Raw genomic sequence first — 19,714 nt, forward strand, 5'->3', positions numbered from 1 at the left:
GTACAAAAAAGAAAAGCATTAAGACTACAGTGCATATAGACACTTAGAGATTATATCTAGTTTAAGCTTCAAATAAACTGATAGAACTGAAGAACATACAATAAGATGATTTAATGCTAAATTAGGTGTAAAACAGTGCAGCTATCTTTACTGTTTATAATTTATTTATACCACAACAAAAATGTATGATAATATATCTCATGCTACCCTCCTCTAGACAGATGATGTTATCCTCTTCAGACAAATTATATCTTTTAGTCTTCAGCTAACTTAAATAACTACTGACAAAATTGGAATAAAAAAAAAAAATCTCTATTAAATTACAAAATCTATGAAATTAGGAAAGTGCCACAAGATGGCAGCAGCTGTCTATCATTCTTTCTCTCCCTCCTGAAAAGTTTTGATTTATTGATAGTTGCAGCTCTTCTTCTCTGAGTGCTATCTCCTATCAGAGGTTGGCTATGCCATGGCAAATTTTAAGCAATCTTCAGCCACTCTAAACAGTACTGTCCCTCAGAGCTCATGCTAGTCCACTGTAATGTCTGCCAGACAATATTTTTTTTTGTCTTCCTTGTCCTCTTCCTCCATTTATCTTCCCTTTTATAATCAATTGAAATATCTTATATTTTTCATTACGAAGTAGGTGACCAAGATACACAGTTTCCTGCTTTTTATGGTATCTAAAAGTTGATGTGATTTTCCTCATTTGTTCCACTACTTCTTGATTGGATGTTTTTGCTGTCCATGGGATTTTTAATATTCATTTGTATACCCACATTCTTAAAGGCTTCAAGTTTTTTTTAAGTTTCTGCACTGGACAGCAGCACAGACCATACATAGCATTTAACTATGCATACTCTAAGTTCTAAATTTAAATTGTGGTTACACAGTGTTAATTTCATCAGGAGAAAAATTTTTCTTGCCATTTCAATTCTAACTTTTATTTCCATATTTGGATTGCATTCTTCATTCTTCAGCATCAGAGATATTTAAACTTTGTCACTCTATTTGTTTCCTCATTTAAATTAAGTGCTGAATTAAGAATTGGTTTTAGCTAAGTTCCAGCTCACCATGAGTAAATGCTTGAAGGATGGAGAATACCTATCCAGCACTCTTCAAAAATGAGTTAGGTCCAGAAGCTCCACCTGCTCCATCTCAGGAATAAAAGGTATCAGAAGATCAAAATTATATTCCCAATGATTCATATTTATATGGTATAATTTTTAACAGGTCTGAGGTACTTTTTTTTTTTTTTTTTATTAAATATATGGAGCTCAGATACCAGAGTTCTTCACAAGTAACACTAATACTGCTCAGGTTATTCAATGTTCATAAATACATAATATTCAGAACCAGATTATATTACCTATTTTCTACCATATTTGTTGAAATCATTATAGAAGAGCAGTGTTGAACCTGAGTAGATTATGATGATTACTATAAAGGCGCATGAGAAAAAATTGCAATCAATTTCTTTTACTTTTCAGAGATGACATTTTTAACACTACTTAAATGTACATAAATGAAACTACTTACATGGAGAAAAAGGAATTTTAGAAGTCTCTTGTGAGTTATGATATAAAGAACATTTCCTGTTTTAGGATCTATGATGGGTAACCTGTGAACCTTATTATTAACAAGAGTTCTGATGGCTTCAAAGAGGCTAGGAAAAATAAAAATTCTTAAATATTAAGACAAAAAAAACTGAAATATTAAAGAATCTTTCATGAATTTCAAATACCAAGAAACAGAAGAATTTCCATTCAAAACTTTTGCATATAAAAATTTTTTTTATTATTCAGGACCTCCATGGAGTCGCAGGACATTATCCTATACAACATCTATTAAACTTCACTATTCATACTCACTACCCTACCAAGCATTGTAATTCCATAGTCCGACCACCTACGTCACTTCTCACCACTTCCATTTGTAACCTCCAGGGATGGGTTCCCCCCCCCCCCCATCTTCATATCACATGAGAGAACTCTCTTTCTCAACAGTTTAAATGCATCCTATCACCACTCCTCTCTACCAAACTTTGCAGCCCATATGTCCTCAGCTTGTCCCTATAACTAACATTATGCAGATCTTATATCATTTTTTGTTACCTTCCTCTGCAACCTTTTCCAAGGTTAATTTATCCCCTTCAAATCTCAGCACTATAATCCAGATGTGGTCTATTTAGGCTTTATACAATGGAATCACCACTCTTCTGTCTCTTGCTGATCAGTGTGCTCAGTATTGAAACAATCCTCTAGGTTACCTTCACTACTTTTGCAATATGTCCCCTCAATAATCATCCCAAGGTCCCTTGCTTCCTCCACTTCATCTAGTACAGTTCCATCAACAGAGTATGCAGACTCCCATTAATGAATCCCAAACATTAAGACCTTACATTTAGTTGAATTAAACTGACACCCCCATTCATTTGGGCATCTCTCCAGCTTATTCAAATCTTCCTGAAGGGCTACCACTTTTTTTTTTTTTTTTATGTTGAGCCCGTACACGAGAGGTACCTATAGTATGTTAGAATTGTGTATTAGTAATGGGTTGGGAAAGGAGAAACTTGTTTACATTTGACTTAAAAGACTGTATATTGTTTTCCTTGAAAAACGCATTAGGGGAAGACTGTTCCACAATACAGCAGTAGCAGGAATGAAGGAGGAGGAAAAGAAACTTCAAGGGGATGTTGTAAATCTGTAAAGGGATGTTGGGTGGCAACTACACATGTTCCAATGGACTTGGTACTGAGTGGAGGAACTATTGATGCTATTTCAGATGAACATTTGCCAATGAAATATTTAGAGAATACACATAATACAGAAACCAAACGCTTATACAAAAGTGGGAGGAGTGAGTTGGTAGGAGATGGGTTATTAATCAATCTAATTGCTCTCCTCTGTACTGACTCAAATATTATATTGAGAGAGCTCTTAGGGGCTTCCACTCCAAATATGAGAACAGTATTCAATAACTGGGCAGATTTGTGGTTTGTATGAGGTTAATAGCTGTTCAGAGATGAAGTAATGTTTTGAGTGAAAGAGAAATCCTAGTTTTTTAGAAGCTGAGGATGCAATGGTTGTGATTTCATGTCAGGGTGATTCCAAGAAGAGAAATCTCATCTTGTCTGGAAATTTAAGTGCTGTCAAAAATAATATTGTGAGAAAATGGTTCTTGTTTTTTGTGAGAAATAAGACAGAACTGGATTTTACTAGCATTGAAATTGACAAGGTTATCTGAACCCCATTGGAGAATATGGCTTGGAGATCAGAATTGAGAGCAATAATGGTTGATTTTCTCTAGGTTGAGGTGAGTTATGTAGAGTAAAATTTGTCAAATGAAAGGGAGGAGTGCTTATGCCTTTGTAAAAAAAGAACACTATATGCCTTTCACCCTAACCACTCTTGCTACTTTATTATAATAGGCAATCAGATTACTGAAATGAGAATGTCTCTGAACAAATCCATGCTGATCCTCACAGATAACATTACCCTTATCATTCCAATGCTGTACACAATATCTCACTATTTTCTTCAAAATCTTAACTCCAGAACGAATACAAACCAGTTTGTATTCGTTCTGGAGTTAAGATTTTGAATTTTGATTCGTTCTAGAAAGCAAGTTTGACACTTGCTTTCTACTATCACTACATTTATACAATGGTACTATCTTAATCTCCTTCCAATCCTTGAGCATCTTTCCAATAGCTAGACTCTCACTGAAAAGCCAAGTTAAAAGAACTGTCAGTTCTTCAGCACATTCTCTCAAAACATGTGGTGAAATCCCATCCAGTCCCAATGCTTTATTTACATCCACTACTTAGTATTTGAAGCACTCTCTTCATGTACTTCTAAACCTTGAACTGTCCCCACCCACTAGTAACGAAACTTATATTTCCAGGATGAAATACCCAAATTAAGTGATTATTAAACAACTCTACATCTTCTGCTTCAGTCACTCTACTCCCATTTTTGTTTATCAATGTCATTTTAAATAATTTCTCTTACTGGCCACATCTTTGGATTTTGCTTTGATCTCAAGAGTAATCTCTTATATTCAAGTTTTACTCTTTCCTTACATACTAGCCATTTTCCTAGCCAGTCTTATACTCTTCATGCATCCACTCCCCACCTCTCTCTCTTTCTCTCTCTCTCGTACTATTTCCATAACCTTTTTTTTTTTCCATATGCAGCTCCCATTTGAAATCATTTGTCATCCACTTTACAACAAATTGTGTTCTCTTTTTCACTCAAGGTGTACAACTTGCCATTACTGCTAATAAATATTTCTTCACTAGTTCGCATGCACTGGTGATATCTTACCCTTCCAATTCTTTCATCCATGAAACTTCACCAAGCTGATTCCTGAGATTAATGACCTGCCTAATAATGCCACATGAATTCCCTCCTAGATGCTTCTACATGTATATTCAATTCCCCAATTTAAGACTACATAGTCACTTACTCCAACCAGAGGAAGGGATGCCATCCCAATTACAATGAGATCTACGAATGCTATGACTAAATTCAAAACTCTCGAACCTCGTCTTACTTCTACTACATATTGCCAGAGACATTACGTAGCAGAAGGAACAAGAATTCCAGAAACTCCATTCCCCTTACTAATACATGCTGTTTCCTCTTCCCAATTTATACTGCTGCAGTTAAAATTCCCTGCAACAATCACTTGTTTTGCACTCGCCAAACTCAGTTGCCTAAACACCTGTTCTTCACCCACTGTGTTCTCTGGCTTATAGCAATATCCCACTAAATATCCTGTCCTGCATTTCTTCACCTCACACCATGTTCTATTACTTACCATTACTTCCATTTCCTCCCAAATCCTCCAACCTGAGAGAAAGAGAGAGAACAACTCATTACTAATCATAAGCAATACTCCATCAACGCATCTGTCCCTCCTATCCTGCTAAAATATGCTATATTCTGCTGCTTCTACTCCTGTCATATCTTCTGTCAATCATGTTTCAAAGATTCCAATAATCTTTAGACAGGCTGAGGCTATCATGCCACCAATTCATCTCATTTGATCCTAATACTTCTAGCATTTGTATAAAGAACCAAAAAAAAAACCATCAGTACACTGTCAGTGTTTCTATTCCAATTATTATTTCCTCTAGATGCCAGTGGGCTCTGCATTACACCATACATTATTCCTTCTCCCAAGTGACTATATCCACAAGAGGCCATTCCTGCTACCCTGCACTAATGCTCATTTGTGCAGACAGCAACATTCCCTCCATATACCTATGTCCTTCCTCATTCAAATGAAGTCGTCTCTTGCAAACAGCTCTCTTCTATCCTCAAATGCACTCCAAGCATCCACATAATCCAAGTCTTTCTTTCAACACATTCCTGCTATTATGCCATTATGGATGTTCTCCACTGCATTTTCATACCTGGGTAACAAGCTCACTATCCTCCCTCTCAAACTCTTCTGCCATATAATCTCAAGCATTAACCACAGATCTCCATAGATCATGCATCTAACTGCTCTATTCCTTCCTTGTTCACATGCATCTTTCATTCTCTCATTCTCTCTCTTCCCTATGACACTGTCTCCTTTCACTCCCACTTGCCTTTCTGTCATCTCCTCATCCCTAACTCTTGCACTATCTCATCTCACTCTCTTTTCCTGGTTCTCACTCTCACTCACTCCAACTCTTGTTTGTCTCACATCAGCTAAACTTGCCAGTCTCCTAATCTCTTCCTTTACCCTTCTAAACTCATTCTTCCTGCATCCCACATCTTTTAACACTTCTATCTCTTGCTCCAAACAATCTGCTCTGGATTTTCATTCACTCATCCAATCATCATCACCACCCTCCAAATTTACTATACTCCCTAATGCAATCTCTCTTTCCACCTGATGCTCATCTTTCTCAACCTCGATCATACTACTCATCTCCCTCTGTCAGCATTCACTTGCTTTTGACACACTGATGCTAAATTCTGTTATGCTAATATTCATGTCGCCCATCTCTTCCCATTTCCTACATTTTATGCAGAAGTATAATCCCCAGTCTCTTACTACCACTTTTCTAGCTGCCAGAGAGCAAGCATGCTGCAAGTACTACATGCCAGAAAATCTTGTAGTATGCTGTGTAAAATGTGATAATGGTCATTGTGTAACATTTGTGATTTCTATTAGTTTCTATTAGTGGTACATTTGTGAATAGTGAGGTGATCCTGCACACAGGATCAACTGGAAGAACACAAAAGTACCGCGCAGAAGCTCTTACAAGTCGGAGAGATTGTTCTTAGAGGCAACAGAAGCCCTGAAACATACTCCAAATCTCAACAAATATGACTGTATAAATTTGCCTAAAATCTGGGAGACAGTCATCTTAAGAAAAAACTAGTACCGGTTTTTTATCTGTTTAGGACTCTAGTCTTATGTGATAGCTGCAATTTTTTTTTTCCAGATAGAGGGCGCCAAAATCAGGACTTTAGTCTTTGTTGTAATAGGTTTCACGGTATGATAAGAACACAGATGGTTAAGAAAATAACTATTTATTAACTTAAAAGCTAATATTTCACTGGTATTATATCCAGCATCTTCAGAGCACACAACAAAGTTTGTTACAAATGCAAGACAACCACAATCCAGTGTAACAGTGGGGCTAGTATAAGTAATTGCAGTGTGCAACACAAGACTAAAGTCCTAATATGGCGCCATCTACTGTGTTGCTGTTATAATTTTGTTTAACTAGTCCGTTGATTACACCATGTTGTTATAGTCTTGCGTTGTTATAGTCTTGTGAAAAACTGCATTTTGTGCTCTGAAGACGCTGGTTATATCGCCAGCGAAATATCAGCAATAAGATAATAAATTAATTATTTACTTATTTTTCTGTGTTCTAATATATACCGTTAAGAAATAAACAAAGTGTAGATAGTGGTTTGCATGGTATAGAGTTCCTTCCAGCAACAGGTCCTTGGACTCCATGAGGTGTCACTTAATAATAATATAATGTTAGTGTTAATATAATGAATGATAATGCATTTTAAATTATTAACTTTGTTCAAGTTATACACCCTCTGTCCAAAAAGAAACCGAACTTTTGATAGAAAATAAAACATGGGCCAATTATAATTATTCAAATCATTTATTTCAATCAATATACTCTCCTTCAGCTTCAGTATAGCATTTGGCAATGTCAATTAATTCGTTAAATGAGTTTTTTCTATTGGTTTTTTGGGATACTGTTGAGGGTCGTGGTTACTGCCGCTTGAACATTTTCAGCGGTGTTGTATTGCTTTACTTTCATCGGCAAATGAAGTCGGGGGAAGAGAAAGAAGTCACAGGGTACATATATTCTCACAATGTTCGAACAATGAGATGGTGCATTATCGTGCAAAAGTGACCAGCTGCCTGCATCACGATATTCATTCCGTACGCGATGAATTCTCTCTATCAATCTCTTCAAAACTTCGAGATAAAACTTGCCATTGACGGTTTGGCCAGGCGGAATGAATTCTTTGTGGTTAATGCCCTTGGAATCCTAGAAACAAATCTGCAATCCAAGCGACTTTTTTTCGGATGCCCCCCTTCTGGTGGTCTCCACTCAACACTCTGGTGCTTTGTTTCGGGCTCATACTCAAAACACCACATTTCGTCACCAGTAACAATCGTTTCAAAGAAGCCTAATAATGCCATAATATATTACTTATTTATTCTAAGTTCTTTATGAAGTGCTTTCATTTAGCATGCTATCGGTCAACTTGTGGGGAACAAATCACGAATTCAATTTACGATGGCCCAAACTCTCTGTCAAAATGTTGTGCACAGTTGATTTTGGAATCCCAATTCATCTTCAATCAATCTCATGAACGATTTCGGGTTTTCTTTGATGAAATCACGCACTTTTTTGATGTCAATTTTACTCAGTCCAGTTTTTGGACAGCCCGGCTTTTCGTCGTCCTCAAACGTTTTACGACCACTTTGAAATCGCTTAAACCACTCGTAAACTTGAATACGGGATAAGCATTCATCACCATATGCTTTGTGACGCATTTGATGTATTTTGGTAACACGTTTACCAAGTTTAACACAAACGTTGATCGCAGCTCTCTGTTTGAGACTCATTTTCCGACCGCTCGTCAAAACACACTGTCACTCTTGGCACTATAACTCGGCTTCGAATGAAACAAATGTCATAAACAGTTGACACAACACTAATAAAGGTTGCTGCTTTCAACAACAAAAAGATACAACAGGTGTCGCCATTAGTTTCTTCTATTTTCGAAAAGTTAGGTTTCTTTTTTGGATAGAGGGTAATAATGCCATAATATATTACTTATTTATTCTAAGTTCTTCATGTGCTTTCATTGAGCATGCTATTCATTTCGGCAGCCTAATTTCTAGAAATGGTAATACTTACAGAATCATTATCAGCAGCAATCTCAAGCACTGTGTGAACTTCGATCTAAAAACACAAGATTAATACTTGAATTGGAAAATCTTAAACTTACATCAGACCATTTCAAGCAGGTAAGCTACACCTCCTGTTCTTTTATTTATCATTTAATTGATTTTGTTCAGATGTAACCAACAAAAACAAGGCCTGGCATTTACCAACAAAAACAAGGCCTGGCAATGGGCAACCCTTTGTCCCCAGTGCTAGCTAACATCTTCCTTGAAGACTTTGAAAAGAAAGCCATATCTTCCTTCTCATTTAAACCAAAAGTTTGGAAAAGATATGTTGATGATATATTCATTATTTGGAATCACGGGCACACAGCTCTCACAGATTTTCTTCGTCATCTAAACATCCAACATCCTAATATAAAATTTACTGCTGATCTAGAAAATAATAACTCTTTACCTTTTTTGGATGTTATGCTTACACGATACTCTGAAAGATTAAAAATCTCTATGTACAGAAAACCTACGCATACCAATAGATATCTGCATAATCTTTCTCATCATTTTCCACCACAAAAACTTGGAATTATATCAAACCTTAGGACACAGAGCACGTTCTCTCTTAAATGATCAAGATGAACTACAGAAAGAAATGAATCACCTCACTCTTATTTTTAAACAAAATGGATACTCTGAAAAAACAATTAAGAAACTTCTTCTGAACCCTCCTAAGCAGTGCACAACAGAGACTATTAATTTTAAAGGTAGCATCTCTATTCCATACATTAGCACAGTCTCTAAGAAAATAGCTAAAGTCCTTAAAAAATATAATATCAGGACCTTCTTCACCACACTTCCAAAAATCCGCTCTCTAATCAGCCATCCAAAACCTACTCATCACAACCTTAAGTACCCTGGAGTATATAAATTGTGGTGTGATTGCAATATCCCATACTTTGGTCAAACTAACAAATCTATTGAACAACGCATAGAAGAGCATAAGAGAGACATCTCATACAAAAGATCTCATGCAACTGCGTTATCCAGTCATGTTCTGTTTTCAAATAATCCTAATGATGACCAACAAAGCCACTCTGTATGCTGGAATAGATCAGAAAATATTTTTCGCTGTGAAGATGAGTTTGAAAGAAAAATCGTAGAATCAAGGGAAATCCTACTGAACCCGGTCCACTTAAATAATAATTTAAGTTATAACATCCCAGATAGCCATGCTGCAGTTATTCAATATTGGCGTTCACGTGAACTTGCACGCACAATTGCAACAAACAATGGCACGCCAGTTGGAACAACTTGAAAAATACAACGTTTTTATGTATCGATTATGTGAAGCAATTTGTACCTGTAATTTCCAGTTTGTTTAAATAATTCAATGTTTATTAGTATTCCTTTCCTTTATAAATACCTGAAGAAGGCTGCTATATGCCGAAACTAGTAGTATTTATCATTAAAATCTTTATATGTTATCTCGGTCTTGGAGTCATTAAATCTATTTTTTGAAATGTATAACAACCGAGTAAAAACTAATCGCCACATATATATATATATATATATATATATATATATATATACACACTCATTGTGTGTGTTCCTGAAGATGAACCTTGATATACAAGGTGTGACAATTTAATTCCCAGAGTGCATCTGTAAAAAAAAAAAAAAAAAAAAAAACCTATTCGGAACTATACATTAGTGGCTGCTGTCACCTTCGAAGTAGTCCCCTTGTGTATTTATACACTGGTTTAGATGGTGTCCCCATTTTTGGAAACAGGCCTGGAACTCTTTTTATGGAATACTCTTAACTTCCTTTATCGCATTATGCTGGATATCAGCAATGTCAAAAAATTTTCATCCTTTTAGTGCAGTCTTTAATTTTGGAAACAATTACCCAAAAATCACAGGGAGCTAAGTCGGGTGAATAAGCAGGATGACCTAATTCGGTAATCGATTTTTTGGCCAGAAACTCTCTCGTGATGAGAGTGCAATGGCTTGTGCATTGTCGTGATGGAGGATCCACTTATCAGGCCACAATTCGGGTCTTTTTCTCCAAAAACAGAATCTCATAATCTTTCAGCACCTCTAAATAGCATTGTTGGTTAACTGTTTGTTCTTTTTCAATGAATTCATAGTGGACTATCCCCCTTATGATCAAAGAAACACCAGCATGGTCTTGAACTGCGAACATGACATGCATGCTTTTTTTGTGCATGGTGAACTCGGGGTTTTCCATTGCATACTCTGCCATTTTGTTTTGGGATCATACTAGAAGCACCAGATTTTATCACTCGTAATTACTCTTGGAAACCTGCTTATTTTCAGAAAGATCAGTCACAACTTGAACTTGCTGCTGCTTCTGTACATCCATCAAGATCGAAGACACAAACTTGGCAATCTTTTGCATACCCAATTTTCAGTTAAAATTACCGTTTCTCGATTCATTTGCAATTCATTAGCCATTAATCGTATATTTAATCGCCTTTCAGACTGTACAAATCTCGCACTCTGTTCACATTTGCGTCCGTCGTTTTTGTTTTTGGCTGCCTACTTCTTGGGTCATCATTCACATCCTCTTGCCCATCTTTGAATCGCTTATGCCACTTGACTTTTTCAGAGCATCCACACCATATGCCACTTTCAACAGCTCCAAAATTTCTGTAGTAGTTTTGTCGATTTTCACACAAAATTTGATGTTAACACTCTGCTCCAAATTTCGATCACACATTTCTATGCCAAAGTTTATACACAGATCTCTATTATTTTTGAAATAGCCAACTAGCAAATGGCTCTATCAGCTTGAGGTTTAGGCATGCATTAGTTAAAAGATGTATAAACACAATTACTCATGTAACTCCAACCAAATAACAATACAGGTGACACTACGTTCTGGGAATTAAATTGTTACACCTCATGCGTATACATATATATGTATGTATATACACTGGATCACAGCTACATTGGAACTAACTACAGTGGGCTGAGAATAATTGCTTGGTCAACCATTAACCATAGCCTGTCCTCTAGTGAAAATAAAATATAATATAATAAAACCCTTAAAGATAATAATAAAATATAAATATCTTAGTAAAAATTACATCAGCAATTATTTCTTTCTTAAAGTCTTGTCACTTTTAATTTCTGTTAGTTGCCTGAGAGTTGCTGTGTCGTTATTCAATTAATTTTTTTTTCTATTGGTCCTTCTATTAATGGGTAATTCTTCTTTGTCCAGATGGTATGTGAATCATACATGAGCTGCAGGTCTTTGAGAGTTCCAGGCTATAATTTTGTTGAGATTGGGTTCATTGATCAGCATTGCCCAGGCTTTCTTGAACTTAAATGTGTACCAAGTTTTAGTCTGATGTATGGTCAGAAAGACTGCTTTTCTGTGACAGAAGTACTTGATGTGTCATTTATGTTCTTCTTTTCATTTTGGGATACTGTGACCTGTTTCACCTATATGTTGGATAGGTTACATGTGCACTAGATTTGGCATCCTAAGTTGACAAGGGAAGGAAGGAGATCTTTAGAAGACCTTAGTGTATTTTTGTTTTCACTGGTGGTTTAAATGTGGCCTTAATGTTATATTTTTGTAATGCATTGTCTATTTTTTCAGATAATTCCAATTATTTTTTATTTTTGTGAAGGATTCTATGGATTATATTCTTGTTGTAGCTGTTTTTTATAAACTTTTTTTTATTATTTCAAGTTCATTGTTCACACCCTGCTCATCAGAGCAAATTATGAAGATTATGAAGACTGTTTTTTAGTGAGCATAGCACAATTTGAAGAACAATGGAACATTTTATGCTTCAGTTGGAAATGACCTGCATTTGATTCTTGTCGTGACGAAAGGAATCTTTATATGAGCTTTTTCAATTGAAGGCGAGTTATCCATTTCTCATATGGAGGTAGCAGTGATTTTTCTCCCAGAAATTCAAATTTTTCATCCTGCCTACAGGCAAATCAGCCATGAAAACACACTCAGTGTACAGACAAAAAATACTGCTGTGTTAGTGGTGGTGGTGGGTGGTAGATGAGATTGGTGGTAATAGTGTTGTTGTGTATAGTTGGAAAATTAAGTAGTAGGTGAGATGTGTTTAGTAAGTAGAGTAGTACAGTAGAATGCTCTCCTGCAATGAGTCCTTAGACTCCTTGGAGGTGTTACGTAATAATAATAACACCTAGTTTCTGTGTAGGGTGCTGGTATGAGTCTCTTTTTGTGAATGTTGATTTTGGTTTTTTCTCTGTGTATGGACATCCCAAGGGAAGACGTGCAACAAGTATATCTAAAAAAGAAAGTGTGATGTTGTTTTTGCTTCTATGTTGCTTGTTTAGATGACTGAGGAAATGACCTAAGGTTTCAAGGTCACCGAATCTAGAGTTCGCTGCTCAAAATGTAACCATTTAAAATATAAATTATAAATCTTTAAATTAAAATTTTTAAAATTATAAATTAAAAATCATATAGGTGGCACTTTTTTGGAATTGTCAGTTATTGTTTAATTTCAGCTTAACATGTACTGAAGATGCCTGTGACACACAGGCAAAAATTATACTATTAAAAAAATCTTTTTATGGGAGATTTTCCAGCATTAATTTTGTATTTAAATTTTATATGATTTTTAATTTATAATTTCAAAAATTTAAATTTTTAAATTTAAAGATTTATATTTTAAATTTTTACATTTTGAGCAGCGAACTATTGAACTCTAGATTCAGTGACCTTGAAACCGTAAGTCTGGCTAAGATATGTTGATGATATTCTCGATTTGATTCCACAGCTGCCATACACAATAACACTATTACCACCAGCTCATCTATGTGAGATTTTCCGTCATTAATTTTGTATTTATATGTCTACTCATGGTATTCCCTTACTAAGAGTTAATATAAAATTTAGCTATGGGGGAGCTCATGACTGTACCTTCTTTTTGTAGGTAGAAATGGTTTTGCCACATAAAATAACCCAACTGAAGGATGTGAGCAAATAGAGCTGTGAGATGAGGAAAAAATTGGTCTTGTAAGAGAAGAATTTAAAAATTTTCATTTTCAGTTTTAAAATTTCTTCATTACATAAAATACTAGTTTTGAGAAATAGTGTGAAGATTAGTATTTCAGTTGCAGATGGGAATTCTGCCCTAAGTTGATTTACATCATGAAAGGATTTATGTATATTTCACCATCATTTTCTTTAATATAATTACTCGGAGGTAAATCTTTTTATATGCAGGAAAAGTGGAGTCAGTTCTAAGACAGAGATATCCTATGATGAAAGATGAAAAAAGTAAGAAGATGAACTAATTAAGAAGATGAAAGCACTTCATCTTCTTAATTAGTTCTGTAAAAAAATATATATAGCAATAAATAATTTCTCGTCTGGATGAATAAGTGTGTAATTCTTGTTTTGAGACACTGACAAAACCCATAAATGTTAGCAAAAAAAAAAAAAAGGAAATAGTTAACATTTTTAAATATTCATACAAATTTAAATACATCATCAAATCTTACGAAAATTTTATAGATGGCATCGCTGCACAGACCGTTAAATCGTATCAGCCTTTTGGAAACATTCACAATTTCATCATGGGAAGTCTTGAATGTTCTGGAAATGTTTCTGCGAGTATAAATAAGGCTTGAAATGGCAAGACTGCAGTAACACTGCAACAATAAGAAGTCGATGGTCGCCGTTGTTTTACTACTATTCACAGTGACTGTGATATATGGTATAAAAACAATCTTTTCTAGTGTAGATAAATTTTTTGATTGGATGTAATGGGTATTTGATGACTGTGGAGCATATGTCAACAAATTCAGGTTCACTGAATATCACTCCAAAAGTAAAATCAAGAAAATGTGCAGCAGAATATTTATATTTTGGTTTTGCCAAGAATGAAGTAAATGATGAAGAAAGGCTACCGTGTGTTATTTGTTCAAAAATTTTGGCAGCTGATAGCATGAAACCGAATAAACTTAAAAGACATTTGGAAGCACTTCATAAGGAGTATGTTAATAAACCTCGAGAGGTCTTTGCTGCCAAACTGAAATGTTTTGAAAAGCAAAAATCTAGCATTAAAAAAGCTTTGTCTGTAAATGAAAAAGCTTTACTAGCTTCATACAAAGTTGCATATAAAATAGGGTGCAAAAAGCCCCACACTATCAGAGAAGACCTAATTCTACTGCGACTGATATTGTGGAAACTATGCTTGGAGAAAGTTTTACTAAACAACTACAGTGCATGCCTCTAACAAATGATACTGTTACTTGGTGAATTGGCAGCAACAACTTTTGTTTAAGCTTTGTGATCAACTATTCTCAATTCTGCTTGATGAGGCAACAGATAGCAAAAAGGATTGCCATTTAATTGCTTATGTTCGATTTTGCGATGGATTATCAGCAGTTGAAGAGTTATTGTTTTGTAAACCAATAGAAAGACGAGCCTGAGCACCTGAATTGTTCAAAATATTGGATGATTTTATATGCAAGGCAAATATACAGTGGAAAAATCGTGTTGGAATTTGCACTGATAGTGCTCAAGTTATGTTTGAAAGGTTTAAAAGTTTACAAGCCCTTGTGAGGGAAAAATCCCCACAATGTATTTGGACACATTGCATGATTCATAGAGAAGCTCTTGCTGCAAAGGAAATGAGGCCTGGTTTAAACATTATATTAACAACAGTTATAACTGTGATGAATTATATAAAAATGAGACCCTTAAAATCGAGACTGTTTTCTGAACTTTGCAAAGACATGGTTGGAGCAGAATATTCAGCATTACTATTTTACTGTGAGACAAGATGGAAAAATGTTTACATATTTACGAATTAACCTCAATACCGGCCGTGGTGGATGGATAATGGAAATGACTATACTGTGATACTGTTGGGCTTTGCAAAGTCATTTGACAGAATACCACATGGGAAAACTGTAATAAAAGTTAGAGCAAATAGGAATGGATATGAAGGTAATAGCATGATGCAAAACTGGGGAGGATAATAGTTGATAAAGGCGATGTAGATATCCTACCAGATGATTTGAATAAATTGGCAGTGTGGACACAGGATAGTGATTGTCAATTTAATGTTGCAAAATGTAAGGTAATGCACTTTGGGATGAAAAGATTACATACTTTGTATCATATTGATCATGCTGGATTACAGTAAATTGATAAGGCTAGAAATGTGGGAGTGATGGTGGATAGAGATATGAAGTTCAGAGTACATATTGCAAGGTTTGGCAGAATAGCTCAGAGGATTATTTGGATGTTGCAAAATGCATTGACAAGTAAAGATAGGGTTTCTTGGAGATCTTTGGTGGGGGAGAGGATTCAAATGAAAGGTCTGTGGAATACTCCCTATGAGAATAGATTGAGGGTCTCACTAAATTGCAGAGTTTAGTTGAGAGGTAAAGGAGAGGGAAGACATGATAGAGACTTATAAGTTACTAAATGGATTTTATAAGATTGACACAAAAGAAATTTTTTAATACATGAGTGCTTGGAGAGTGCTGAATGAGTGGATTGGGTTGCCTGAGGTAGTTGTGTTTGCCCCAATAGTGAACAAGTTTAAGTAGGTATAATAGGTTTGAAGTTTTTCTGCTTGGTTATACTATAAACTAAAGATGCCAAGAAATTATATTCTTGTTTTAATCCTTTTTACTCCACAGTTGGTTCTCGGCATTCCTTAACATTGATGTGGAGGTTGAGGTCCCCTTACACCCTTAAGACACTCATCCAGATGAGAAATTATTTATTATTATTGTTTTTTTTTTTTTACAGAACTAATTAAGAAGATGAAGTCCTTTCAATCATAGGATATCTCTGTCTTAGAACTGACTCCACTTTTCCTGCATAGTAGAAAGATTTACCTCTGAGTAATTACAGTATATTAAAGAAAATGATGGTGAAATTACATATCATGATGTAAAAATCAGCTTACGGCAGAATTCCCATCTGCAACTGAAATACTAATCTTCACCATATTTCTCAAAACTATTAATTTTAAAACTGAAATTGAAAATTAAAAATTTTAAATTCTTCTCTTACAAGACCAATTTTCTCTTTATCTCATAGCCCTATTTCCTCACATCCTTCTTTCAGCTGGGTTATTTTATGTGGCAAAACTATTTCAACCTACAAAAAGAATGTACAGTAGTGCCCCCCCATAGGTAAATTTTATATGGAACATTTTGAGCAGTGAGCTCTGGATTCAGTGACCTTCAAATCCTAAGTCTGCCTCAGATATGTTGATGACATATTCTCCATTTGATTCCACAGCTGCAAAATTTAAACAATTTCCTCAGTCACCTAAACAAGCAATATAGAAGCAAAAACATCAGACTTCCTTTTTTTGATATACTTGTTACACGTCTTCCCTTGGGCTGTCCATACACAAAGAAAAAACCAACATACACAAAGAGAAACTTATACCAGCACCCTACACAGATACTAGGTGTTATTACGTAACACCTCCAAGGAGTCTAAGGATTCATTGCAGGAGAGCATTCTACTGTACTCTACTTACTAAACACATCTCACCTACTACTTAATTTTCTAACTGTACACAACAACACTATTACCACCAATCTCATCTACCACCCACCACCACTAACACAACAGTATTTTTTGTCTGTACTGAGTGTGTTTTCATGGCTGATTTGCCTGTAGGCAGGATGAAAAATTTGAATTTCTGGGAGAAAAATCCCTGCTACCTCCATATGAGAAACGGATAACTCACCTTCAATTGAAAAAGCTCATATAAAGATTCCTCTCATCATGACAAAAATCAAATACAGGCCATTTCCAATTGAAGCATAAAATGTTCCATTGTTCTTCCAATTGTGCTATCGGGGTATTAGCTCCCTGAAAAACAGTCTTCCTAATTTGCTGTGATGAGCAGGCTGTGAACAGTGAACTTGAAATAATAAAAAAAATGTTTATAAAAAATAGCTACAACAAGAAAATAATTCATAAAATCCTTCAAAAATAAAAAATAATGAGGATTATCTGAAAAAATAGACAATGCATTACAAAAATACAACATCAAGGCCACATCTGAACCACCAATGGGGAAAAAAATACACTAAGGTCTTCTAAAGATCTCCTCTCTTCCCTTTTCCACTCAGGTTTATGCCAAATCTAGTGCACATGTAACCTATTCATCATATAGTTGAAACAGGCCATAGTATCCCAAAATGAAAACAAGAACATGAATGTCATATAAATGACTTCTGCATACTTCAACCTTGTAATAAATTTAGTTTAATCTTTTATCCAAGTGTGAGCAAAAAAGTTTGCATCTGAAAGTATCTTCAGGACTGGGGTAAGGTAGTACAAAACTTTCAACTTCAACCTTGGTATCGCCTCTTGGTCTGGCTCCCACTGATGAGACCTCAATAAAAGTCGGAACCAGTCTGGATAGTAACCCTTCCTATAATGCATAGCATTATACATGTCCGTAAGGATATGTGCTTTGCATTATGGGATACTAAGGCATGTGATGTGAAGTCATTAGCTTCTATATACAAGTTGCCTGTCCTGAAAATATTTCAGGTGCAAACTTTGCTTACACTTGGATAAAGGATTGAACCAAGAATATAATTTCTTGGTATCATTGATTTAAGGTATAATAGGTATTGTGTGAATTAGTGTGGGTCTCCCATGATGAGTCTTTTGATTCCATGGAAATTCTCAAATAATAATAAATGAAATAAAATTAGAAGTTTTTTTTGTTTATTTCAAGTAATTTTGTTTTTAACTGCTGTCACTATTATTTATTTATTTGCTGGCAACAGTCTGTGGGTTCGAATTCTGCCGTGGGCATGGATGTTTGTGATTGTATTTAGGTGGGTGATTGTTTTATATGGACAGATATATGAAGAATATATAAGAGGAAAAAATTCAGACATACCTTTGTAGGATGTTGCTGGCTGTCTTCTTATGCAGTAGCATCCCGTCATGTGGCGATATACATTCATCTGGTGTTAAGAGAAGGAAGTATGATTGAAAGGAAGGGAGGTTTTGGAAACAGTGGGGATAGAGCGATGGGGAAAATTATTGGTGAGGTAAGGGGTATGTGAAAATTTTTTAAAAACCCGTTTTTTTTATTATTATTATTATTAAATGTGGGCAAAAAATACTTTGTGGGGAGGTGAAAATAGAATTTTTTTGGGGCGGGGTAGATATGTGGGATAAGATCAGGGGTCGGGGGGGGGTGAGCCGTTTCGACAGTGCATCATCTTTGGAGCTCATGAGGAGGCTATGTCATGTGGGGTTTGTGTTTCTGTCTTTGGTGTATCTGTGTCATTTCCTATTAATCAGAGTCGTGACCTAATTTTCATGTTATAGAGCTTCCAGCTCTCAGAGCTTATGTAGAGCTGATGGATGTTTCTCCGAAACATGATCCCTGAAAGTTGGAAGCTCCATAACATAAAAATTACGTCACGACTCTAACCAATAGGAAATAATACAGTCACACAAAGTCAGCATGACATATCCTCCATGAGCTCCGAAGACAAAGCACTGTTGAAGCAGCTCACCCCATTACTCCTACCCTTAATCTTATTCCATCATATCTCTTCCCTTTCCCAAAAAAATTCTATTTTACCCCCCCGCCCTTCCCAAAGTATTCTCTATCCACCTTAAAAAAAAAAATAATTTAATTAAAAAAAACGGGTTTTCAAAAAGTTTACATTCCTCTTGCCTCGCCAATAATTCTCCCCCACTCTCTCTCTCTCTCTCTACCCCCACTTTTTCCAAGCCTTCCTTTCAGTCATACTTCCTTCTTTTAACAGTAGATGAATGTATATTGCCACACTCCAGGATGCTGCTGATTAAGAAGACAGCCAGCAGCATCCTACAAAGATATGTCCAAAATTTTTCCTCCATATATTCTTAATATATCTGTCCATATAAAACATCAGTAATACCATGAAATTTGAGTAAAAAAGCCAATGACATAAAAGGGGCACTCCTAAACAAAAATAGGCTAAATAGCCATACAAATAATATTTCCTTAGAGGAGTAACATGGGAATTTTTCCAGAAATAATACCTATAACAGATTGTAAATATTTATTTCATAATTCAGTCTCTTGCAGGAAAGGAGGAAAAAAATTAAAATTGCTGTTGCAAAAGTGCAATTAGAAATGAAAGAACAATTAAAAGAATTAAAGCAAGAATATCAAACTAATACTGATTTCAAAAATAAATTTGAAGAGTTAAATAAAGAATTCAAAGGTAAGTATTTTGAATTGCTTCTATATAAGATTAATTTTTTAAAATATACCACATTACACTGAATATAAAATTGCTTTAT

General features: G+C 35.3%; 1 protein-coding gene across 2 annotated transcripts in view; it reads left to right on the forward strand.

Annotated features, from left to right (window-relative positions):
• Positions 1–991: 991 nt before the first annotated feature.
• The window catches only part of LOC150102998 (uncharacterized), a 32,061-nt gene continuing 13,338 nt past the window's right edge, over positions 992–19,714 (forward strand). The window contains exons 1-3 of one of the 2 annotated variants that reach the window (XM_090398312.1): positions 992–1,168; positions 8,407–8,514; positions 19,487–19,635. In XM_090398312.1, the coding sequence (XP_090254438.1) occupies positions 19,545–19,635 (91 nt within the window). In that variant the 5' untranslated portion in view covers positions 992–1,168; positions 8,407–8,514; positions 19,487–19,544. Of the gene's footprint in view, positions 1,169–8,153; positions 8,515–19,486; positions 19,636–19,714 lie in introns of those variants that run through there. The other variant, XM_090398313.1, reaches the window with a different exon arrangement.

This window comes from Typopeltis vanoorti, chromosome 9 (assembly GCF_054136105.1).
Source record: "Typopeltis vanoorti isolate ZY-2024b chromosome 9, IOZ_Tvanoo_1.0, whole genome shotgun sequence".
In the NCBI taxonomy this organism is placed as follows: domain Eukaryota; kingdom Metazoa; phylum Arthropoda; class Arachnida; order Uropygi; family Thelyphonidae; genus Typopeltis; species Typopeltis vanoorti.